Source organism: Rutilus rutilus, assembly GCF_951802725.1.
Source record: "Rutilus rutilus genome assembly, chromosome: 12".
NCBI classification, from domain to species: Eukaryota; Metazoa; Chordata; class Actinopteri; order Cypriniformes; family Leuciscidae; genus Rutilus; species Rutilus rutilus.
In genome coordinates this window covers 20,020,215-20,046,953 of record NC_140217.1, presented here as the reverse complement: position 1 = coordinate 20,046,953, position 26,739 = coordinate 20,020,215, and the positions used below count along the sequence as shown (strand labels likewise).

At 38.7% G+C, this 26,739-nt stretch overlaps 1 protein-coding gene across 1 annotated transcript; it reads right to left on the bottom strand.

Moving 5' to 3' along the window:
• Positions 1-940: 940 nt before the first annotated feature.
• dgke (diacylglycerol kinase, epsilon) lies at positions 941-26,739 on the bottom strand. The gene is made up of 11 exons (XM_084426731.1): positions 25,881-26,739; positions 24,779-24,935; positions 23,233-23,352; positions 22,966-23,109; positions 22,541-22,698; positions 22,398-22,446; positions 22,042-22,155; positions 10,682-10,753; positions 7,090-7,217; positions 6,838-6,949; positions 941-2,775 (listed from the first exon to the last, which is right to left on the bottom strand). Exons 1-11 carry the CDS (start codon positions 26,312-26,314, stop codon positions 2,554-2,556), a joined length of 1,710 nt encoding a protein of 569 aa, XP_084282857.1. The 5' UTR covers positions 26,315-26,739; the 3' UTR covers positions 941-2,553.

Genomic DNA, 26,739 nt, shown 5'->3' with positions numbered 1-26,739 from the left:
TAAATGATTTAGCTGAATCATCACCAACTTGTAATTTGATTCATAACAAATATACAAACAAGCCCACATTAAACACATTGCCAGGAGAAGCTACAGATCAAAACTATGCTTTATTTGCATTTGAAATACAAGTCATAAGCCATGGGTGTCAACCATGTCATGTTTCTAGCATATAGAAGTCAGTGCAAAATATCCCAGTCTTCAATATTCAATAATAATAATAATTCATTACATTTATATTGCGCTTTTATTGGCACACAAAGCGCTTTACATAGGGGCGGAATCTCCTCAACCACCACCGATGCGCAGCTTCCATCTGGATGATGCGACGGCAGCCATATTGCACCAGAACGACCACCACACACCAGCTTATTTTTAAGGGATTTTTAATAACAACAGAGAGTCAGGACCTCCTTTAACGTCTCATTCGAAGGACTGTGCTTTTTGACAGTATAGTGTCCCCGTCACTAAACTGGGGCGTTAGGACCCACACAGACCACTCACTAACACCTCTTCCAGCAGCAACTTAGTTTTCCCAGGAGGTCTCCTATCCAGGTACTAACCAGGCTCAACCCTGCTTAGCTTCAGTGGGCAACCAGTCTTGGGCTACAGGGTGATATAGCAATACAGTAAATCCAAATTTAACACTCCCAAATGATTAAAATTATAAATCATTAATATTCCCACTGAGAATAATATTCCTGTTTAAAACTCCTTTGACACATTTAGAGCATGTGTAAACAGTGTCTAGTTTTAGTAACATTACAGATGTCTTCAGGAAACAAAACAACAATTAGAATGTGTAATTACACAGTTCTAAAGAGGTTTTCATCACAACCACTGCTTCAGAATTTATACACATAAACATTATGGATAAAAGTAGTTACAACATGTAATTTCAAAATAGATTTTCCTTGACACTAAATAATAAATATACACATTAAAATTTAGATTTTATTCTTTCCTAGGGTTTTCACACATTACTGAACTTGTTTTAATAAGACTAATACAGCAGTCTACATGTCAATGCACAGCTGAATGAAGATAATTTAACAGGGAAAAATAATCAATCTTTACTGCAGAAAAAGGATATATACAGTATTTATAATATTTTTGGTAACACTCTTGTAAACATTTCAGCTTCCAAAGAAGTATCAAAATCTCCTTCACAATTATCTATGACAAATGGCTGCCATTTTCATTACTTTGAATATGAAATGAACTATGAAATGAAGTAAAATTATGAACCATTCAAATACATTACATTAGCAAAACCTCAGATGTATCAATGTATCAAGTTAACAGCAAAGTTTTCCTGAACGTCATGCGCTTTATCAAAGTCATAAATAGAGATAGATATAACTCATGATGTCATTGCCACTCCTACAGCTATTATTCTTTTCCATACTGTCTTAGATAATCACTGATACTAGAGATCACTTGAGCATGACTCACACAAAAGCTGTTTGTCACAACCATCCAAATCATTGTTGAGTCATCAATTGGGACATGATGTCATGAAACTGAGCCTAAGTCAGCAAAAGATCAGGTGATGATCAGGTCATGAAGGGAGGGGAAGCTACTATTGTACTGAAACGAGAAAGACATGGAAGAGAGGAATAAAATAATCCTATTAGGATGGTCATATTATTCTAAGCAAGGTTAATCTCTTTATGTGCCACCATTAAGTGATCTTTTTCACACACAAACAAAAAATGCATAAAAACTAAGATATCTACAGAAAAGTGAGAGAACGTTCAATAAAACGTAAAATATCTGATAATCAGCATATGCAAAAAGAAAAAGAAAAAAGAAAAGTCACACTGAGGGGAAAAAGAAAATAAAGAATGGTTTCTTAATCCAGTGCTTTGAAACATTTTACTGCCGTTTCATAAACAAACCCAATAACACGTATGGAATACTTAAAATAATAAGATATCAATGGCACATTCTTCCACAATCTACTCTAGATTAAAGCAGTGCAAATTTGTTTCACAAAAGAAGTAACAAAAAAGATCCCAAGTAAAATTATTGCACAGCTTAACTCAAATACACGACTTCTATAGCGAGTTGTATATTCACAGGCCTATGACACTCACGATCAGTGCAAGACATTCATGTCTAAGCAGCTTTGGTTGCAACATTCTCCATTGGACTGAATTTTTTGATTGCCTGAGCTCTGCTTACGGCTAAATATAATTCCATTTTGGACTTTTAACGGCTAAAACCTTAGCCACTTCTTAGAGCTTCTGGGTAACACTCCCTGTGAGAAAAAATATACACACACAACAAACAGATGTTTCAATAGAGACTGACCTCTTGCGGACAGTTTAAGTAATATGGGGCTGTGCTTAGAGGGGGATGCCTAATGCTTGAGAGACAGAGGCTTTAAAACTCTCAGGAATAACCACTGCAGATGTTATTACTAGAGTAGCACATGCACATTATGTACGTTTACGACTATGACATCAGACACTCACATCTGGGTTTCTTCTGTTCATGCTTTCTACTTTCTGGGGTAGAAATAGCACAGACAGAGCGATTATGTCCTTACTAAGACTCTGACACGGTTTCCCGTGTGTTGCTAGCGGTGTCATTGTGATCGGCTGAGGGTTCTTCAGTCTCTGAGGTGCTGGAGTCGTCATCATCTGTTTGTTCTGCACTGTGGTACAGCATGAGAGCCTGGGTCTTATGGGTAATGGTGATGGTGCATGGACCCTGCGCCCACGGCTCTCCATCCACCTGCATTGGCATCCGAGAACTCTTCAATACCAGCTACCACAAAGAAGCAAAAGGATAATCATGTTTTCATCTTTCTGTTTCTTGTTGGACAGTATAGGTGTATATGACACAGAATGAAAATTACTAACAGTGCTTGTGTCCACTGGCACAGAGCAAGCAGAGCAGGTGTTTTCAATTAATTCCTATGGGTTGAGCAACATGTTTGTGTGGAGGCTTGTGGGATTGACAGCGGACCAGAGAAAGTATTTAGAGCTTCCGAGAGCATAACAAAAATTGAGAAAGGCTCAACTTTCTGCAAATGAGGAGCGGACAATGTCGGACGACAGCAAATAGCTGTGAGGTTTAGGTAGTTACGTTTGTCTATTGTAGGTTTTGCAGTTGTTACATACATACATAATAGTTGGACAATGAAACTGAAACACCTGGTTTTAGACCACAATAATTTATTAGTACGGTGTAGGGCCTCCTTTTATGACCAATACAGCATCAGTTCGTCTTGGGAATTACAGATACAAGTCCTTCACAGTGGCCAGGGGGAGTTTAAGCCATTCTTCTTCCAGAACAGTATCAAGGTCCCTATGTGATGCTGGTGGAGGAAAACGTTTTCCAACTTGCTCCTCCAAAACGGCTCAAAAATATTTAGATCTGGTGACTGTGCAAGCCATGGGAGATGTTCAATTGCACTTTCATGTTCATCAAACCATTCTGTCACAAGCCTTGCTGTGTGTATTGGTGCATAATCATGCTGATACACGGCACCCTCTTCAGGGTACAATGTTTGAACCACATGGTCCTCCAGAATGGTTTGGCAGTCCTTGGCAGTGCTGCCCATAAGGCACAGTAGGGAATGCCATGATATTGCAACCCAAACCATCACTGATCCACCCCCATGCTTCACTCTAGGCAGTAACAGTGCGGGTGTTAAGCCTCTTTGGGGCTTCTCCACACCGTCCCAAGGATTTGGGAAAGAGAGTGAAGGTGGACTCATCAGACAACAATACATGTTTCACATTGTCCCAAGGTTTGCACTGTTGGCACCAATGAAACCGACATTTGGCATTGGCACAAGTGACTGAAGGTTTTGGCTATAGCAGCCTGACCATGATATTGATTCTGTGGAGCTCCTGACAAACAGTTTTGGTGGAAACAGGAGAGTCGAGGTACGCAGTTAATTCTGCAGTTGGGCAGCTGTGGTTTTATATTTTATCGATAAAATCCAGATTATTACCTGGACATCCTATTCAGACAGCTATTTTTTTTATCGACAGTTACTCCTGTTGGATGTGGTTTGTCTTGAGTGGTTGTATGCTGACATTACCCTGGATACCATAGCTCTCGATCACACTCTGCTCTTACTGATGGAATATAAAATCATTGAAGCTTGGCCACCAGACCAAGCATATATAGGCGTGAAACTTCCAACAATATCTTGGCCAGTGTTTCAGTTTCATTGTCCAACCCCTGTATATGATACATTTTGAAGTTTGGATGCTTTCATTGTGAATAGACTGGCTGTTAACAAACGTTTATTATCCCTTAATCGCTGTTAAAAAAAGATAACACTTAAGATGTTTGGGGTCATTTTGACCCCAAACTTTTAAAGAGCGATTGCATAAGGAAATATACATTTTTTAAATGGAAAACTATATATCATTTTTTTTATTTACTTCTCAACTATACATTTATGCTGTGTTTTTGTGAAAATTTTGAAGTTTTTTACCTATTTACTGCACAATTACATAACTAGGCCATAAATTGGCTCATGAAAAAAGATTTTTTAAAGAAAAAATCACTTAAATGATGATCTTAATTAAATCTAAATAGTTTTTGGACATTGCTCTATGTGTTAGGGATAGAATACTGACATCTGCTGGTTTGTGGAAAAACTTTAGAAATTATAATTAAAGAAAGAAATTGCAATGACCACATATATCCAATAGAGGGCCATAGAGACTCATTCATTTTCACTTCATTTTTCTTGATACTTAAACTTCTCCTCACAACTTTATGATATATATTTTGTGAATATTTATTTAAACATTTTGAAATACATAAAAAATATGTAGTTTTGTCAGAGTTATAATTTGTTGTTGTTTTCTGATATATTTTGAATTATCTTGCTTTTGCAAATTATTATACATACATTTGCAGTAACATTACAAGTCACCACTATGACATGACTGTAATGTGTGTGTGTGTGTGTGTGTGTGTGTGTGTGGGTGGGTGAGGGTGGGGGGGGTGGGCTTGTGGGGGGGGCAAGCTTGTTCCATGTTGCATATTTGACATTTTTCAGATTTATGCCAGTTTAGTTGATTTTATTTGGCAATTTCTATAAAAAAGCTCTCTGTTGCAGTGACATACATGTGTGTTTGTGTGTGTGTGTATGAGATAGAAAGTTCGCTCCACTTTGGGTTTATGCTCTAGGACCAGACCTTTATTTAAATGTAAAATTTTTTAGATTTATGCCAGTTTTGTTTATTTTATTTGCCAATTTCTGTAAAAATGCTCTCTGTTGCAGTCACATACATGTGTGTGTTTGTGTGTGTGTGTGAGTGTGTGTGTATGAGATAGAAAGTTCGTTCTACTTTTTATTTATGCTCTAGGACCAGACCTTGGTTTATTTGTAAAAAATTTCAGATTTATAATGGATTTACTTTTATTTTTTTGACAAACAAAATTTTAAAAAGTCATTTTTTTCATTTTCCCATTCATTTTCCCATTCTCGTGATCTCGAGATAACAAAAGTTGTTTTCTCGTGATCACGACTTAATTTTCTCGTTATCTCGAGATAACAAAAGTTGTTTTCTCGTGATCACGACTTGTTTTTTTCTGCGTAGTCGGCAAGAACAGTATAAGCACCAAAAGCAGAATAAAGCAGCATCATGGATGATCGCATTCGCTTTTACTTTGATAACGGGCTCACTCAAAATGAAATAGTTCTATGTCTGTCAGTGATTGGCGACTTCCACATTAGTGTCCGAGACTTAGAAGGAGGAGGCTGTCAGGTCAGGTCTGCAACTTTATCGTAGAAGACAATATAGCTACCCTGAACGTGTAGTCAGTTTCATTGCCAGCCAACTTCAGGTCCTGGACGTCTGCATGTCTACCAGAATTATGTTTGAAAGATGCAGATTAATGTTTTTTTGCGGCTGACCCGAGAAATGGTCAGAGATCAGTTAAGTCTGGCCAGGTTCTCCTCTGGGACACCTCTCTCTCTCTCTCTCTCAAAGCAATTATAAAGTCCATCTCTTCTGCGGGCTTTTTATGAAGTAGATTTCAAAATCAAAGAAGCCAGCTCGCACGTAGGCTACATCATGATATACACAACATTCAGAAGGAGCGAGATTTTCTCGCGAATCGCGATACATAACTTTACACATGACGGCGTGAGAAAACGGTTTTATGTCGAGATCATATTAGAAATTAAGTCGTGATCACGAGAAAACAATTTTTGTTATCTCGAGATAACGAGAAAATTAAGTCGTGATCACGAGAAAACAATTTTTGTTATCTCGAGATAACGAGAAAATTAAGTCGTGATCACGAGAAAACAACTTTTGTTATCTCGAGATCACGAGAAAATTAAGTCGTGATCACGAGAAAACAAGATAGAAAAAAATAACAATCCATGGCCTCTTAGGGCTTCCGTACCAAACAGCTTAAAAGGTAAAAAAAAAAATTACACACCTTTAGAACAACCAAATCAAGCCCAGTTTTTTTGTGCATGTTTAGATAGATTATTTAGGAAAAGTCACAGAGTTTCATGCCCCTGAGATGAAGGTAACACTTTTAAAAAATGAAGGAAAAGTCCATTGGGGTCATTTTGACCCCAAACAGCGATTAAGGGTTAAATTGACACCATATGTTTGTTTTTTCGGCAAATAAAACTTGTATCTTTCCAACTGTAATAGTGTGTATATATGATGATTATATTTGCCATGTACTGAAAACAAACAGATTAAAAACACTCGCTACAGACTCCAAAGGCGTTGTAGCAGTTTGAGTGGCCCTGAGTGGAGTTTTGCCGTTGCAGTGTACACGCCCACTCAAGCAACATTAATGCTGTATGTGTAAAGAACATTTTTATGGTCTCACCCGTACAGTATGTGCCTGTCCCAGCCTCACAGGATTGGCCAGTTTCACCTGGATCTGTGCACAGTGGAATGAGCCATATACCCCCACCACCTCTAATAAGCCATCATCCACACTGAAGAAAGAAAAATGTATTTTCAAATGTCATCCTATTGTAATCCAGATCCGTGAAGTTTCATTTAATTTTAGCCTATGTTCACAAAGTCTAACTATGAGTCTTTAAAGTGTACAATACAGTGACATCTGGATTCTCACCGTGTTGGAGGATAAGGCTCATCTCCCATTCCCTCCCACAGTCTACATCCACCACCCCAGTAGCCGATATTACACACTATTATCCCCTCCAGATTGGGCAAAGTCACTTGCTCTCCATCCAGCTCCAGCTAAAGAGACACAATTAAGCATTAACAAGCATTAGAACATCTATTAGAAACACGATTCAGGTCAGTAAATGCAAGACTTCACCAATAATTTAGTTAAAGCCCTAAAAAAATATGTTTCACTTGAATGTACATCACAATATGGAGGAAAAGATCTGTCGCTACTTTTATTTCATTGCAACTTTAAAAATGCACTTTTGGTCTGAGATGTGGTCTAGTGGTTGCAGCACATTAATGCTGTATTCACATATTCTCAACAATTGCATTTTGTTTTCACCTTCATAGTTGACAAACCACCCACCATGGATAATATTACCAGTGATGGGAATAACGGCGTTATAAATAAACGGCGTTACTAACGGCGTTATTTTTGTCAGTAACGAGCAGTGTTGGGTAAGTTACTTTAAAAAAGTAATTAGTTATAGTTACTAGTTACTTCTCACAAAAAGTAACTGCGTTAGTAACTGAATTACATCATTACAAAAGTAACTAATTACCAGGGAAAGTAACTATTGCGTTACTTAAAAAAAAAAAAAAAGTTTAAATATAAGACATTTCTTGGATACCCCCAATATGAAATGTTAAATTAATTAAATGGACACTAAATAGAACATGCTTCTTAAGAAATGTACCAAAAATAAATAAATAGTAATAGAAAATATAGCCTACACATACACATACACTAGTGCATATCATTAAAATGATAAAACTCACACACCTTTACAACTGGTAGACTGTATTGCCTACTTGAAGTTTTTTCTTCCTCACAATATTAAGTTTAACAAAAAGTGCTCTCAATATAATACTGAACAATATACCAACATAAATAATAATAATAAAATATAATCTTTTGGGGCTTTATTTTTATAACCTACAGAGAACGTCATCATCAGAGGTTAGCCAAATTCTAGTCGTGTTTGCCGCACAACAACCGGTCAAACAAATAGCCATATTTAAACTTTCCTAGCAGGTAATTTTGGAGTTTATGTTAGGCTATATAAACTAATTAAAACATTGCATATGATACCAATATGATACAGAGATTATTCTAATGCTGAAATGTGTAATTTATTTATAAATGAAGTATTTATGCTCGTTGCTCGGACACATTCGGTCTCTGTCGCGCACTGTCGAGAGCGTTCTCGGACACACTCGGTCTCTGTCGCGCACTGTCGAGCGCGTTCTCGGACACACTCGGTCTCTCTCGCGCACTGTCGAGCGCGTTCTCGGACACACTCGGTCTCTCTCGCGCACTGTCGAGCGCGCTGGCTCGCGGCATTCGCCCAGTCCGGCGCCTCATAAACACACACACAGAGAGAGCCTACTCGGATGAAAACCGCTTCAGTGAGCTCAATTATAGTAACGCCGCATTTTTATTGACAGTAACGGCAACGGCGTTGTAACGGAGGAAACAGTAATTAGTTTGATTACTCGTTACTGACAAAAATAACGCCGTTAGTAACGCCGTTTATTTATAACGCCGTTATTCCCATCACTGGTAACGAGTAATCAAACTAATTACTGTTTCCTCCGTTACAACGCCGTTGCCGTTACTGTCAATAAAAATGCGGCGTTACTATAATTGAGCTCACTGAAGCGGTTTTCATCCGAGTAGGCTCTCTCTGTGTGTGTGTTTATGAGGCGCCGGACTGGGCAAATGCCGCGAGCCAGCGCGCTCGACAGTGCGCGAGAGAGACCGAGTGTGTCCGAGAACGCGCTCGACAGTGCGCGAGAGAGACCGAGTGTGTCCGAGAACGCGCTCGACAGTGCGCGACAGAGACCGAGTGTGTCCGAGAACGCTCTCGACAGTGCGCGACAGAGACCGAATGTGTCCGAGCAACGAGCATAAATACTTCATTTATAAATAAATTACACATTTCAGCATTAGAATAATCTCTGTATCATATTGGTATCATATGCAATGTTTTAATTAGTTTATATAGCCTAACATAAACTCCAAAATTACCTGCTAGGAAAGTTTAAATATGGCTATTTGTTTGACCGGTTGTTGTGCGGCAAACACGACTAGAATTTGGCTAACCTCTGATGATGACGTTCTCTGTAGGTTATAAAAATAAAGCCCCAAAAGATTATATTTTATTATTATTATTTATGTTGGTATATTGTTCAGTATTATATTGAGAGCACTTTTTGTTAAACTTAATATTGTGAGGAAGAAAAAACTTCAAGTAGGCAATACAGTCTACCAGTTGTAAAGGTGTGTGAGTTTTATCATTTTAATGATATGCACTAGTGTATGTGTATGTGTAGGCTATATTTTCTATTACTATTTATTTATTTTTGGTACATTTCTTAAGAAGCATGTTCTATTTAGTGTCCATTTAATTAATTTAACATTTCATATTGGGGGTATCCAAGAAATGTCTTATATTTAAACTTTTTTTTTTTTTTTAAGTAACGCAATAGTTACTTTCCCTGGTAATTAGTTACTTTTGTAATGATGTAATTCAGTTACTAACGCAGTTACTTTTTGTGAGAAGTAACTAGTAACTATAACTAATTACTTTTTTAAAGTAACTTACCCAACACTGAATATTACAGCTGAAGAATGTAGTTTTTTCAGTATTAAAACAATTTCTCCTATTTCTGATTAATGTGCGGAGCAGATGTGGCTACAAGTAAGCCATTCGTATATAAGAAGAGTGTAAACACTGATGCTTTCAAAACGGTTTAGGCCACTCGTGTCAATTTCTGTTTAACGGCATTTAGGTTGGATCTTAACTTTTTTGTATGAACAATGGTAGATAGGGGAATGTTTGGGAAACCTGTTTAGAAAGTCATTATGTTTACAATCCCATTTGGTTCTGCTGTGGCACAGAAATAAGCTGCAGCTTTAAAGAAAATTCTGTTCTCAAATAAGCAACAGGAATCAGTAATAAACAATATAGAGCTAGATAATGTTTGTTAGAAATAGATTCTTAGTATTTGTAAAGTCTAATAATTATGCTAGACTATTATCACATTTCAATGACTTTTTATCATCAGTTTTAATCGAGTTTGAAATGGTTATTCATCATTACAGTATTATTTAAGACAAAACAGTGGCCCAGTCCCAAATGATACCCTAAAAACTAGCAGCCTTCCTACGAGTCCGCACTTTTGTGACGTAACGCTACTTTGGCAAAAGTGCGCATTGAGGGCGCATATCAGCTGCAAAGGGGGTGCTCGTGAGCACCCTTCTGAAACCTACAATGACAAATGGGACAGCCTATGGTCTTGTGGACTTAACGGACATGCGCACACAGCAGCCATTGTAAGTCCACAAGACCCTTAAGTGCATATAAAGTGTGCCATTTGGGACTGGGCCAGTAAGGTAGTAGGAAGTCAATGTCAAGGCTACAGACTTCCAGAGAAAATGCTAATCATATGATGACAATAACAAAGGCAACCATCAGAGAACACTTTGCCTAAAAAACTTTTCTCAGGGAGCAAGTTAAAATGTTTACCTCAATCTTCTTATCCAGATCTTTACATTCTTGCACTAAACAATCTTTGGTACCATAGAGGAAGTACACTGCCTATGAGAAAAGACAATTGGTAGTACTGTTAGTCATTAATTTACAAAACACTTCTGTTTTAATGAAAAAGGAGAACATAGCAGAGCATTAATACAGGATAAGTTGTGTAGTAGGCCTACTAATAAGACATATTAGTATTAACTAATATGTGTATTTTTAGCCCCACTTTATAGTAGGTTTATTTAACTACTATGTACTGGTGTTAAAACATCACAAATGTTTGGTATAATGCACTTACTGTTTTCATGTTATATTGCAAAACACCTTTGCTGCTATTGAGGTGAGATATGGTTCATGTTAGGGAGTATGGTTTTGTTTAAGTCTGGGTTAAAGGGTAGGGGAAGGGTTTACATTGTAGTTATAGATGTAAGTTGTGTATATAGTGTACACAATAAGTGCATTGTATAAAAAATTTATTTAAATGTTAGTACATAATAGTTAAAAACGGTTAGTATAAATCATTATATAATATTTTTTTTATTTTTTTTTATATAATTGTGGATGTATAATCCAACAACAGAATCATAACATTTTCTCAGTTTTCTTTCGAAGTGGAACTTCGAAGCTGTGTCTTGGTGTTGATGCTATGGGGAATGCCATCAGCGTGACCGGTGTCTGAGCATGTGTAAACAAACATCAATAATTTTTGGCAGATGGCAGTCTATGATGTTACACGTGGAAAGCCAGAGAGTATAAAAGGGTGCCTGGGTTACAAGCTTTTTTGTTTTCAAGGGCCGTTAGTTTGCAAGCGCGTGAAGTAAACAATAGAGAGCAGCGAGACAGTGTGTTCCTCCGTGTAGGCGTTATCCTACACCTGAGGACTTACATGAGCTCTGCATCATCTGACTTGGAGCGGAGCACATGTGTTCAGCCCTTGATGGATGCCCTCACAGTGACAAGTTTACGTTAAGGAAGCTCCACTCATGCTTGTCTTTTTTTCAAGTGCCTGTGCCCCGTGGATAGCCCTGCTGCTGCTGCTTCCCGTTCGAAAAAACACACTGAAAAAAATGATGCGCAGAATTTAGTAAAAAAAAATGTATGGTAAATGGTTGCACACAACTGATTTTAGCTACATTTAAACAAATGCATTAAGTTGAACTAAAATTGATTAAGTTCAACTTAATGCATTTGTTTAAATGTAGCTAAAATCAATTGTGTGCAACCACTTACCATACATTTTTTTATTAAATTCAACGAATCATTTTTTTCAGTGCAGGAAGTCACCCGTGGTTTTTCTCCCACATTTCCTTGTGGGCCATGATCGTCCCTGCCCTGTGAGCCTTCCATTTCTTCCTTATCTTCACACTGAGTTGGGAAAATCATGTAAGAACCCATACTGAGCCTGCATTTTTTCCTTTCAGCATTCAAATTATTTAAATGTGGAGGGATTATGTGAGTGTGGGTATGTGAAGATGCCCTCCGTTGAGGAGACGCTAGCTAGCTATCTTTCACAGGGCTTCAGTAAAGGCTTCCTTTATCTTCAGTAAAGGCTCCAGCTTTACTATCAAATCTGTGCCAGACCACCTTAAGGCTTGTAGGCAAAGCATATGCGGCAGCGAGTCAGGCTGATGGTGTCCTGCACACCACGGTTTTAAATTCGTCTTCGTGTCAACGTCACAGGATGTTATGTTTTCTTGAACATCGATACATCGATAACTCATCTGTGTTTCATAATTATTCATGAGACTGCATGTCCTTATCCTATGAGAAGACGCCTTGCTTAATTATTCATGACAGCACACATTGATTTCCTATTACAGTTGCTTCAAACAGTGAGATCGCAAACAGTAAGTGAGAGATGCATTAATGCAGGGTTCACCAATCTCGGTCCTGGAGGGCCGCTGTCCTGCAGAGTTTAGCTCCAGCCAGCTCCAACACACCTGTTTGAAAGTTTCTAGTATGCCTAGTGAGACCTTGATTAGCTGGTTCAGGTGTGTTTTAATTGGGGTTGGAGCTAAACTCTGCAGGAAAGCGGCCCTCCAGGACCGAGATTGGTGAACCCTGCATTAATGGATCAAAAACGAGTGTTTGCTTTTGCTTTGTAACCGATCAAATGATTTATAAAAACGCAGCAAAATAAGCCTCAAAAGCTATCAACGATGCAACAGCGTGTTCATATATATTTTCAAATGCAGAGAACAAATGTGAATGGCTGTGCATTTATTTGTGTATTAAATTACAGCTGTCACAGGATATGTACTGTATGTATTTGTGTAATTTACAGTGAGCTTACAAAACCATGTGTATATTGTGTTGATTGTAATGTTAATTTGCAGCGTGCATTAGTGGGAAACTTTGATACTTTTAATGAGAGTGAATCAGAAGCCGTTGCTATGTTGTCAGTCTTCCCATCCACTCCGCAGTTCACCACGCCCACTTGTAGCATTTTTCAAAACTGAGGTGAGAACTGACTGCTGCTATAGAGCTGGTAAGTCCCGCCCCTTCCGTAAAACCCCGCTGGACCTCAAAGTTGAAAAACCGTCAATGCAAGTGAATGGGAGAAAATAATTATTTTCTGGTCCTGTTTGAATTGTGCCATGAATGTGAACATATGTTGTCTGTGAATTTTTTTTATAACTTTTCATGTTACGAGTTTGACAGTATATGGTATGATTCTTCAGCTAGCAGTTGTGGAAAAGACATAACGAGAAAGACTACATGTCGCCTATGTGACGTCACCCCATAAAGTTGACTTACCCGTGGTTTTCACCAACTTCAACGATTTTGTCCTCTCCCTGAAAGAAGGCGGTGAAGTGCACCAAAGACACAGCCATGTTTAGCGGGATCCGTGAGCTAGTCCGTGTGCTAGTGGTGTTGACGTTTCAAACGCGTCGAGAGTTGTAGTCCACAAAGTGCTCTCACACAAAGTCTAACCGTATCAAACTTCTACCCGCTAAATTGTATCATTCTTTACACGAAAAGTTATATAAAAAATTCACAGACAACATATGTTCACATTCATGGCACAATTCAAACGGGACCAGAAAATAATTATTTTCTCCCATTCACTTGCATTGACGGTTTTTCAACTTTGAGGTCCAGCGGGGTTAGCGAAGGGGGCGGGACTTACCAGCTCTATAGGGGGTTCATGACCCTTTAAAGTGCCGACATCAGGCTTTGTCTTGGACTGATGATTCAAGAGGTGCATGTCGTAATCCGACCCATGAATTGATATGGTCATTGGAAAATGCTTGGTGTTAGCACTGCTGAGAGTAACTGCTTGAGAAAGACAGTTGCAGTGAGATGATGCAACCACTCTTTGATTTAAGTTGCCTTTGTCATGTTTACTGGAGGTTTCAGTTGTAATGATTATTGGATTATCAATCAGAAAGCTACGCATCTGATAGTGATTTTATAGGAGGTGGTCACGGTGAACCATACAACCCCTTCGGTTATTCTTGATCATTACTGATCTGAGATGATTGTAGAAATGATATAAGTCAACTGCGAGTACAAAAAAAAAACCTCCATGTATATGCACTTTTGGGATGATATGAACTATCTCACATTCTTGTAGGACTCGTGGTTGTTAACAACTGTTGCTTAATAAAGCAGGTTGTTCAATATTTTTGGGCAAAAATAATAAGGAAAAGAGAGGATGGTAGTTGACTAGTCTCTCTGTCTCCTGTATAGCGCACTGATGTGCAGATTTTGTAAATATAGTGCAAATATTACTGTCATGCAATGCAGAGACTTTTTCATGGTGTTGGAGGTAGGTTGCATGTCCGAGGACATCCCTTCCTCTTCACTTGGTAGGAGAATGGACTGCCACAATGGAGATGAATCAGTCATCCCTCTGTTGCTGCCCAGGTCAACTATTCTGCTTAACTTTCTGGAGGCTCTTGCTAGGGTAGAGCTAATGACGAAGATAGTATCCTCTCTCTTTTTCCTCCCTTATGCATAAGGGTCAAGTAGGATAATGTGCTCCCTTGTGGATGGGTTGCAATCAGTCAACAGTGGGCACATAGCTATGGTAAACAGAAAGTCGCATTTTGTGGAAAGCCATGCATCCCATGCATGTTTGAGTTAAGTAAGCTTCCTTCTTGTTGATGCAGGGTAAATCAAGTTTTGTTGGGCAGTCCACAAGCGTCCATCTGTTCCATTTATCTCCCTCCCCAACCAGTGTAGGGGTTTAAAGTAGAGGTGTAGGTTTCCCTTGGGTCATGGTTGCTTGGCAATAAGAGTTGCTGTGGGCAGTATGCTACGAGTCCCATTCACCTCTTTTACACCCCTCTCCAATTTGTTTTGGAGTTTAAGTAGGGCTAAGAACTTCCCTCTGCATATTTATTTACTCAGGGTTGAGGCAAGGCAGATAAATGATGGACAGTGAACAGTCCACACAGTGTCCTTCCTTTCACTGGCCTCCCTCCCCAACTGTTGGGGCCGGGTCACTTGGTAAAGGAGTCGCTTTGGGCAGAACGCAACGCATTCCACACTCTTCTTTTGCTGCCCTCTGCCATTTCTGAAAAAGACTGGAGTTCTAAACAGGGCTGAAAGCTCCTCGTAAACAAGTACCCCCTTAGAGTTGTTGATAGTTAAATGGTATTATGGTGGGCAGTCCGCACTGCGTCCCTTTTTTCCATTTACCTCCCTCCCCAACTATGGTTGAGGCTTAAAGGTTAAGGACTTTTATAACCTTGGGATGGGGATTATTAATTAAGCCTGGTGACGAGGGTTATCATGGGCAGAAAGATGGGCAGAAGAGCTTAAAGTAGATTTGTACGCTTTGAATGATTATATATATATACACATACACATATACATATATATATATATACATATATATACATATATATATATATATATATATATATATATATATATATATATATATATATATATATATATATATATATATATATATATATATATATATAAAAAACTGTTTAACACTGCACACCTCCGAGCAAAAACCTAGGTGCGGAAGGTTCTGATAAGGTTCTAATGCTTTTTGCAGATGACGCTGCCCTGACTGCACACACAAAAAAAAAAAAAATCTCTGACTACACCCTCAAAGTGGTAGATAACTTTACCTACCTTGGCTCTACCATCTCCAGCAACCTCTCCCTGGATGCCGAGCTAAACACTCGGATTGGTGAGGCAGCAGCAGCTATGGCCCGCCTAGCAAAGAGAGCTTGGGATAATTCCATGCTGACAACCCATACCAAGATGAGGGTGTATCAAGCTTGCGTGCTCAGTACTCTACTATACAGTAGTGAAGCATGGACCCTGTACTCCCGGCAAGATCGCAGACTCAACTCATTCCACCTGCGCTGCCTCAGGAAAATCCTGGGCATCACCTGGCAAGACCTTGTCCCAAATAAGGACGTTCTGGCCAAGGCGGGAATACCAAGCATGTTTGCATTACTCTCCCAGAAATGCCTGCGCTGGCTTGGCCATGTCAGTTGCATGCAGGATGGTCGTATACCCAAAGATCTACTCTAAAGCAAGCTTGCTACAGGCTCCAGACCAGCAGGAAGGCCTGATCTTCGCTACAAAGACGTTTGTAAACGAGACTTGAAGGCAGGCAACATCAATCCAGCAGTCTGGGAAACAGCAGCTGCAGATCACTGCAGATGGAGGCAAGCACTCGAAGCAGGCATCAAAGTGTCGGAGAAGAAAAGAGAGTACGAGTGGGAAGGGAGGAGAAAGCGCAGACGGCAGAGGGTTGCATCAGCAGATATAGCACCAACAGATCCAGACCCAGGCACATACTACACCTGCAGCAACTGCAACAGAGCCTGCCGCTCCAAAATCGGACTGTACAGTCACAGCAGGCGCTGCATACCAACCACAGAGACTCCTTGATGCATTTTCCATTGTCTCCAGAGACAGACGGATGCCAACAACATATATGGGTGTGTAACGATTCATCAACTACATCAATGTATCGATTTATATTCCTACGATCCAACTACATCGATCTGTGCTCAGCAAGTTGGTCTTCCGGGCGACATATATCGATCTAACATCGTTTTAAAAGGTAATGAATCGATTGTATCGATACTAGGAAATAACGCATTGGATTTAAGCACGTCAGACTTTATATGGATGTTTTTTCTTAGCACTTGATAAAGGCGTTAAACGTTACTCGATTCAGTCTGCCTATCTGTGACGTCGTCGCCATGCGTGACGCACCAGCATCAGCGCAAAGACAACAAGCAGCGCAAAGTCTCTCAGTCACCTCAGAAAAACTGACTTTCCTGTCTCTCAGCCGCTATACTGCAGTAGCGTGCACTCTTCAATTGCACGCGCAAATGTACTGTACAGTGCAATTGCACTGTATCACTTCACTAAAGTGCAAAAGACATACGAGAATGCAACGTCGTAAATTAGTAAGTTAAGAAATAAAAGTAAAAGACCAATAAATTACGTTATTGGTACATCATGTGTGTTGCTATTTATCAGGAGCAGTTTCCATGTTTCTTTACCAGTTCTTCTAAGTATTGTGTATCACCATGGTAGCCTAATTGTTGTTTGTTTCCATAACAAAATGCCACTTACTGGTTATTTTGTATATTTTTATATGACTGTGGTGGCTCATACCAAGATTGTATTAACAAAAACTAGTTTGGGACTACTATTTAATAGCTTAACCTCGAAGTGCCTACTGTTTATCAGTATTTGTCATATTCGTACAATTTTCTTTGTATGTTAAGTAAAGGGGGACAGCACTTGTGTGTCAACAATTTTTGTGTAAACAAATGTATTATAATAGGCCTATATAATTCCTAAAAAGGTGGGTCGTGGCTTGATGACCATGGGGAAATGTGGGTCCCATGGCCAAACTATTCAAAACATCATTCAATGTTGTGATAATCGTAATTAATAAATCGCAATTACAATTTCAAGGGAATAATCGACAATTATAATTTGTCATAATCGTTCAGTCCTACTTTATTCAAATAAAATGTGAATGCATTTGACATTAATTGTTGTTTACTTGTTTGTTTATATCCATAATTAATTGATACCTGATTCCCTTACAAGAATTTTTGGCTAAAAAGTCACTGAATCGATTTCAGGTCACTGAATCGTTTCGGATCGTATCGTTCTAAATGAACCAATATCGTCCTTGAATCGTATCGACAACCACGAATCGCGATACGAATCGAATCGTTGTTAAAACGAATCGTTACACCCCTAATATATATACAGTGAGGAAAAATAGTATTTGAACACCCTGCTATTTTGCAAGTTCTCCCACTTAGAAATCATGGAGGGATCTGAAATTGTCATCGTCCACTTGTCCACTGGGAGAGACATAATCTAAAAAAAAAAAATCCAGAAATCACAATGTATGATTTTTTTTACTATTTATTTGTATGATACAGCTGCAAATAAGTATTTGAACACCTGAGAAAATCAATGTTAATATTTGGTACAGTAGCCTTTGTTTGCAATTACAGAGGTCAAACGTTTCCTGTAGTTTTTCACCAGGTTTGCACACACTGCAGGAGGGATTTTGGCCCACTCCTCCACACAGATCTTCTCTAGATCAGTCAGGTTCCTGGGCTGTCGCTGAGAAACACGGAGTTTGAGCTCCCTCCAAAGATTCTCTATTGGGTTTAGGTCTGGAGACTGGCTAGGCCACGCCAGAACCTTGATATGCTTCTTACAGAGCCACTCCTTGGTTATCCTGGCTGTGTGCTTCGGGTCATTGTCATGTTGGAAGACCCAGCCTCGACCCATCTTCAATGCTCTAACTGAGGTAAGGAGGTTGTTTCCCAAAATCTCGCAATACATGGCCCCGGTCATCCTCTCCTTAACCCCTTAACGCCTGAATTTATAAAGCTGTATATAAAAAAAAAAATTCTGCGTGTTTTTGACTTTAGGTAGATGGTAAATAATGTTGAGATTATCAATTTCACTTTTGCACAACAAATAAATAGAAATTTTGGTATGTTGCAAATTTGCGACAACAGGCATTTAGGGTAATTTTGGTATGTTGCAAATTTGCGACAGTGGGCATTTAGGGTATTTTTTTACAAAATGGAAAAATTAATAAAACACATTTTCCCATCTCAGGAATGTAGATTTTATTCATGGCACAAAGTTGTTAGAACTTATAAACTTTATACTTATAAACTTTGACAAATTAATGAATCTTGACAACAGCAAGAAACAAAACACTCTCCTACTCCCTAACATTGACAGTAGTTTTTATACATTCCATGTTACACTCTGTTTAACTCTTTCCTTGTTTCTCCAGTGCATACATTATATATTCTTATAGTGTTATATCCTAACATGCTATTTTTTTTGAAAAAAAAAAAAAAAAAATTTTTGGCTGAAACCATCTAAATACAGCATTATTATAATATGTAGCCATTAGCCCAATCCAGCCGTTATGGCCCAATGTCGCAAATTTGCTACAAACAGAAATCTACAAAGTACGTAAAAAATATTCGTCACATGAAGTCTATATGAATAACATAGCTATAGAAGCAATCAATAAGCTGGTACATATTTTTATCTTAGCACAACTTAACTCATTTTGGGAAATTTCTCCACATTTGCGCACTTGATATGCGGATTTTGCAAAACAAAATATTAGCTTCGGTGAACCGGATGTAGTTCCCACTCCGACCGCTCCTACGATAAACCAGTGCATGCAAAATGTTCCTAGGTATGTATCGAATGTGCACAAACAGGCATTGGGGGAAAACACACGCTATCTCGCCTGCAGTCTGAATGGAAGGGGTTTGTTGCAAATTCGCGACAGTAGGCGTACAGTGCAGTCGCCCTGTCCCATGTGCAGAAAAACACCCCCAAAGCATGATTCTACCACCCCCATGCTTCACAGTAGGGATGGTGTTCTTGGGATGGTACTCATCATTCTTCTTCCTCCAAACACGTTTAGTGGAATTATGACCAAAAAGTTATATTTTGGTCTCATCTGACCACATGACTTTCTCCCATGACTCCTCGGGATCATCCAAATGGTCATTGGTAAACTTAAGACGGGCCTTGACGTGCTGGTTTAAGCAGGGGAACCTTCCGTGCCATGCATGATTTCAAACCATGACGTCTTAGTGTATTACCAACAGTAACCTTGGAAACGGTGGTCCCAGCTCTTCTCAGGTCATTAACCAGCTCCTCCCGTGTAGTTCTGGGCTGATTTCTCACCTTTCTTAGGATCATTGAGACCCCACGAGGTGAGATCTTGCATGGAGCCCCAGTCCGAGGGAGATTGACAGTCATCTTTAGCTTCTTCCATTTTCTAATGATTGATCCAACAGTGGACCTTTTTTCACCAAGCTGCTTGGCAATTTCCCCATAGCCCTTTCCAGCCTTGTGGAGGTGTACAATTTTGTCTCTAGTGTCTTTGGACAGCTCTTTGGTCTTGGCCATGTTAGTAGTTGGATTCTTACTGATTGTATGGGGTAGACAGGTGTCTTTATGCAGCTAACGACCTCAAACAGGTGCATCTAATTTAGGATAATAAATGGAGTGGAGGTGGACATTTTAAAGGCAGACTAACAGGTCTTTGAGGGTCAGAATTCTAGCTGATAGACAGCTGTTCAAATACTTATTTGCAGCTGTATCATACAAATAAATAGTTAAAAAATCATACATTGTGATTTCTGGATTTTTTTTTTAGATTATGTCTCTCACAGTGGACATGCACCTACGATGACAATTTCAGACCCCTCCATGATTTCCAAGTGGGAGAACTTGCAAAATAGCAGGGTGTTCAAATACTTATTTTCCTCACTGTATATATATATATATATATATATATATATATATATATATATATATATATATACACAGTATATTTATATATTACTGGAAATTATGATAATCAAGCACTATTTAATGATAGAACTTTAGTAATTAGAACTAAAACTCGGTAACCAAAATGCATTGTGTATTTGTCATTTTAACTAAACTTGGGACTGGTGGTGGTGCTTAAGATATTGTTGGTCATTCAGTGTTTCAGTAAAAAAAAAAAAAAAAAAAATTAGTTATAGATAATAGTAATTATTCTTAAAAGATACTAATAGTACTACTAATTCTACTACTAACAATATACAATGCACTAAGGATTGATGAACTGCTGGGTTCATGAATATTAATCACGTTGTAAGCGTTAGCTTGACCTGATTTGCTGAAATCTCAACGCCAGCCAATGAGATTGCCGTTTGCGCATTAGTTCCACTCATATCGACGAAACCGGCATATCTTCTGCTTGTTGACAGGTAAATACAACAAAGAATATCGTTTACATGTAGCGCGTCAATTCTGCGAGGTATGTAAGACTTTTGCTCTCTCTATTTGCGTGTGTGTGAGAAACAGCGCTCTCAGCAAAGCGTATGCGAGTCATGTGCCTTCACACTAGAGTACGTCAAATACAGGTACGCTGCGCATCCATTGAGCAAAATTGAAATAGTACAGATCGCTTAACGGAGAACGAAACTCTCAAGCGCTCAGTCAGTGTTCAGCGAGTGAAAATATATCTATGCTAAACTTATACTTAGCCTCTAACACACACTGGTGAGTAAAATCTAATCATTTATTAGCCAATGGCTAATGATAGATATTATTTAGTTGTCCAGAGTGAAGATTTACTCACATTGTAGAGGGTTGTAAAGTCAGAAGTTTTAGGGGTTATTCCCTAGAGCCACCGTGTGTCTCTTGCATAAGTCACATAGGACGTGCCCTTGGATGTTGACGCATTCTTCTGACTCCAGCTAGATCCTTAGAGTTACTTAAGTGCTATGCTCGCTCTGTTTGTGCATACTCACAGTGAGGCAGGCATTCTTCTGCATGGAGTAGCAGGTATTGCATTCCCCATAGCATCAACACCAAGTCCACGCACTATTGAAATCCCACTTTAAAAGGGAACATCTCAGGTTGCGAATGCATCCCAGGTTCCCTGAGAAGGGGAATGAGATGATGTGTATTGTTTCCATGCTTCAGGGCATGCCTGCATGTCTACTTCAGACAAAAGAGTTGATGACATGTAAACGTCATAGACTGCCATCTGCCAATAATTATTGCTGTTTGTTTATACATGCCCAGACACCAGTCACACAGATGTCGTTCCCCATTGTGTCAACACCAATACTTGTCCCCCTTCTCATGGAACCCAGTTGCATTCGCAATATGACACATTAGACATTAGATAGACCAAAAAAAAAGGAATATATGCTTACATATATAAACGTATTTGCACCGAAATATGTAGTTTATCTTAATAAACATATGTAGAAATACTCTTATAAGCTTTTTGGATTTCATTTTCCTGTGAAATGAAGAGATGGACAGGTAATGCACCAGACCTTATTGATGATTCGGCTGGAGAAAAAGGAGGGTGTTTTCTCTCTGTGCGCATGAAAGTTCAGTGCCATGAGAGCATCAGGACCCACTGAGAAATAATTATTCATGGCCAACACCTGCCGAGAAAACAGCTTTTAGCTAAAATCACAATCTCAATTCTTCACCACTTAATGAATCAAAAGCACCATGATTGATTTAATAAATATAACTAAATTAATACATAGTTATTTCATGGAATTGATGCTAATAAAATAGTTTTTATGCCAGTTTAAATTACTTTAACATATAATTTCTTGTGCACTCTGAAGTACTATAATGTTCCTGCTGGTTGTTCACATACTGTATAGTGTATTCTGACCTTTGGCTTACGAAAATAGTTTCCTTTGGAGGCAACTTGAACTTTCCACCTGAAACATTCAAAGCAGGAATTCAAAATAAATTGAAGAATAACTAAATCCAACCCTCATAATACAAGACTTTACAGCACAGCCAGGGTCTCACCTGTCCATCTTGACTACTTCAGCCTCTAGAACATTTCTGAGCACCTGTTCTACTGAGATCTCACCAGCGTATCCTGCTCCCCATCCCAAAGAGTTTGATAAATCATTGCCTGTGCCCAATGGCAGGATGGTCACAAAAGGGATAAACTGATCTTGACCCTATTTAGAATAAGAGACCAACAAACAATATTTTATAACCCAAAAAACAAAAAATTACTTGTTTTTCTTTGAAATAACACCACAAATGTGAAAAGAATGCATTGCATAATGACATTGTACATTCATGTGGCCTGGCTAGTAGGATGTGTAGTCTATATATATTACGGCACTTAAACACATGAAAAAAAAAAAAGCTTGGTTAACATTCACATCTGACTTTAATCTAATGTATCCACTCAACTATTTAGCTTATTGTACAGCACTCACCTTCAGCTTCATGGTATCAATGGCATCCAGAACCCACCCCACTGTGCCGTCTCCCCCACACACCAGAACACGCACGCTGCCTGGGGGCAATAGAGTACACAACTGCAGGGCTTTAGAGGGGGGCAGCTCAGACAGATCAAACACCTGGGAGAAACAAAAAAAAAATGTATTATCCTTCAAAAAAATATATACATAAAAAGAGACCAAATACATAGAAACAGAAAAACACTGGCCAAGTGTGTGAATGTAAGCAGAGTCAACTTCTACCTGTACAGGGTTCAGAAGGGTACGAAATTCTCCCAGCAGAACCTCCCCCATGTTGTTGCCGCTTCTTGTGTTCGCCAAGATCAATACCGGAGTCCAGCCACACCCGCACAATGCAGCAAGCTACGAGCATACAAATAAACAATTAAACAGTCAATTAGGTTCATTTAATTACATTCATCCAGTGGACAGTGCATGAATTGATCATTTCATCACTGATGCTGAGGAACTGAGGGACAATTTTTCTTGTTTTGGTTCTCTTTTCTACAAATTGTAACTTTTTAAAAGACTTAGTACTCAGTTTGTAATCGAATCAAAAGTGTAGTTTTTAAAAAGTTTATGCATATTTTAATTTGGCATATAATAAGTGTTTCATATAAGAAATACTTTTCACGTCAAGTAGAAGCTTTTGTGGCTTTTTACAAACGAGACGCTGCACTGAAATTATAGGGAGGGAATGCAGGGTCTTGTGATGCATTTTTTTCAAAGAACTTCATTTAACTTGATGCAGCGATTATACACAGTATGCTGAAAAAGCAACAAGACATTCTTACATTGAAAAGTACATCAGCCAGAAATCTATACTGCAATATACCGGTACATTTTTGAAATTCTCAGTGTTAAAACACTACTACCACAACTTATACTACACTATGGAGTAGAACAAGTTCATAAGTATGTAAAATGGGACACATCTAATGTGTTCTACCTCTCAGAATTAGCTGAATATTTCATAATGATCTGATTCTTATATTTTAATTAATTAGACCTTGATTACACATGATATTATTCCAGGCACAATGGCAGATTTTGAAAGAATGGCATTCTTAGGATTTTTAGGACATTCTCTAATTAATGGAGGAGTGGTACATTTTTTTTTCCGACAAATTTACCACTACATGTAAAATAGTACCAGAGATTATTAAAAAAGACTGTATAAAAAAAAAAAAAGTACCACTCAATCAGGATTATTCAGAGTGTAAAAATGAGAGAAAATCTGTTATGCAAATAACAATTTCCAAACCTTAAATGAAACTACATTTTTATTATTATTTTATGACATTCCCTGAGGTCCACTTATTGACCTTATGTGCTAGGGAAACAAGCACACAGCCGTCTTTAGAATTTTGACTTTGAACTTTGTATATTTATAAGGTATCGCTGCCGACTTATTATAGAGTTAGCAAACATTATCATGAGCATTGTAATGTTTGAAGTGGATGTCATAATAAATGTCAGTAGAACAGGAAGATTTTAAAACGAGCGGTTCATTCATAAATTCTTAAGATCTTACCTTTATGCTGTGGAAATACAAACCGGAAGACAGAACAGACTAAAAAGGAAGTTGAGTTCTGAAACTTACAGTATGTTTTTATAGCACAATGTCTTGTATGTCAAAAGATCAAGGGAAATTAGATGACCCCTTTAAATACACACTAAACTATTGATTGACAGACAAATCAGCCTCTGTGCACAGCTAAAACTTTCGAAAAAGAAAAGAAAAATGTCTCTGTATGACAGATGTTTTTGTTTGTGAATAGATCCTTACCTTGCTGTACTCATCAGGGTGCCTTCGGCGGAGCTTGTTGACTTGATAGAGGTAATATGGAGGTATGATAACAGAGCGAAACTCTCCAAGATCACACAGATCATCACTCAGACTGGAAAGGCAGTCATCATGCACTGTTGTCTGACACCATACACACCTATTCCCGAATAAAAGCAGCAAATGTGAGTGAGGGCACTTGTAGCTTGTTATAAAACACTGAAATGGATACTTTATTATCTACAACAAGACACAACCTTAATAAATCATAAAATAATGGCACAAATGATTTCAAAGTGATTTTAAATTCACAAAAGCTAATCTGACACCAGTTTAGTGTTACCTTTGACACTGAGGATTAAGGTGAAAGAAACTGGTCCTAGATCACACATTATAGTTAGATTACTGGGATTACTGACTTTTTAATCAAATCACGCTTTGGAAAGATTAAACATATAGAGAAAGACAGGCTTCCAGTTTGTTCTGACAAAAGTCAGTGATGCATTTTCAGGTGCTTCAACAAAAATAGATTTCTGTGTGCTCTCATCTCTTCAGGTTATTGCCATCCTTCTTGCTATGTTCAGTAGCAAAACACTTTTGTTTCCTTTAAGATTTTTTGGTAAATATTAACTTTGACTTTTGTAAATATTAATAACACTATGGATGCTGCAGGAAGGTGGGCGTTAGTTCTAATCAAAATAGTTTTTCTGTTTATGGTGAGAGAAATGTTTTTGTTAAAACGTTCAAACCCCTATTAGAAAGCATTGTATTGTTTGCCATTTTGCCCTTGTTCTTCCTCAAGAATTGAGCTGCTTCCCATTTCTTTCTTTTTTTTTACAAAACTGATTTATTAATCCTTGGAAAGTTGCTGACCATCTGAAAGTGCCATGACAGAAAAAGGGAACCCCTGAAAATATTTACTCTTTCACTATACTAGACTAGTGTAAATTTAAGAACTTTTCTTCCAGGTCTATGTTGATTCAGTATAAGCCACATTTTATTTGACTAATTTATCTCCCATGAAAATTCTCCAAAAACACGGTTATGTGTGTAATGTGTGCTTTTCTGTTATTTCAATCATAATACTCAGGATTATACTAAGTACCTATAGTCGCAGAGTTTTGGTTGAGTCCCGCACTGCTGTTTGCACTCGGCACAGTAGCTGGCGAGGGGCACATTTCCTCTGACCCACTGGTGGCAGAACCTCCCATCTGTCTTACTCTGGGTCATGATCTCCTTACATGAGAGGCTGCGATCTGCTCTGTGTATGCACTGCTCATCCGCACATATGCCGCAGCAGTCACAGAACGCCCCCTGCAGGATGGGCTGAGAGCACACGCAACAGTAGGTGGGCTTGTTGAAGAGGTCCGTGTAGTGCCAGCCGTGTTTGCCCTTTCGGAACAGATCTTTCAGCTGAACTTTGCGTTTGGGACGTTGGAAGCTGCACCACAGTGTGATGAACACTGGGACCAGAACAGCAACCACGGTCCAGAGGAGCAAAGTCCACTCCTCCCGTAGCTCCTCAGTGCTATCCTCCATAGCCACAATTCAAATTTTACAGGACCTTCGTCACGCACAAGTCAGACCAGCTGAGAATGATCAGTAAATCCCAGCGATCGTCATCAGTCATTGTACCGAAGCTATGAGATCCCACAATTATCTTCAATTTATAACCCCATCCGAGCAGCACATCATCACATCGAGAGGCAATGCAACAAACCTGAGTCACACTGATGTTACAGACCAGCCATCGTAAACATCCTTGCTGTCAAACACTTGGTACAGCAAAACAAACTGTAAGCAGATAAATTAACGTTACATCCACGTTTTATTTTCAAGGGGGAGATCCCGTCGTCATCTTTGTTACCCACGCACTGCACTGAAACCAGTGGAAGAATACAAACAGCGGATAAAAATCCTTACTAGATTCATCTAGTTTAATATACGGAAACGGAAATGATGAC

Coding starts and splice junctions, on each gene's coding strand:
- dgke (XM_084426731.1), bottom strand. CDS start 26,314: ATGGAGGATAGCACTGAGGAGCTACGGGAGGAGTGGACTTTGCTCCTC. Junction 10,754..22,041: donor CCAGCCGAATCATCAATAAG/GTCTGGTGCATT, acceptor CTTTTCTCATAG/GCAGTGTACTTCCTCTATGG. Junction 6,950..7,089: donor GAGCCTTATCCTCCAACACG/GTGAGAATCCAG, acceptor TTCTTTCTTCAG/TGTGGATGATGGCTTATTAG.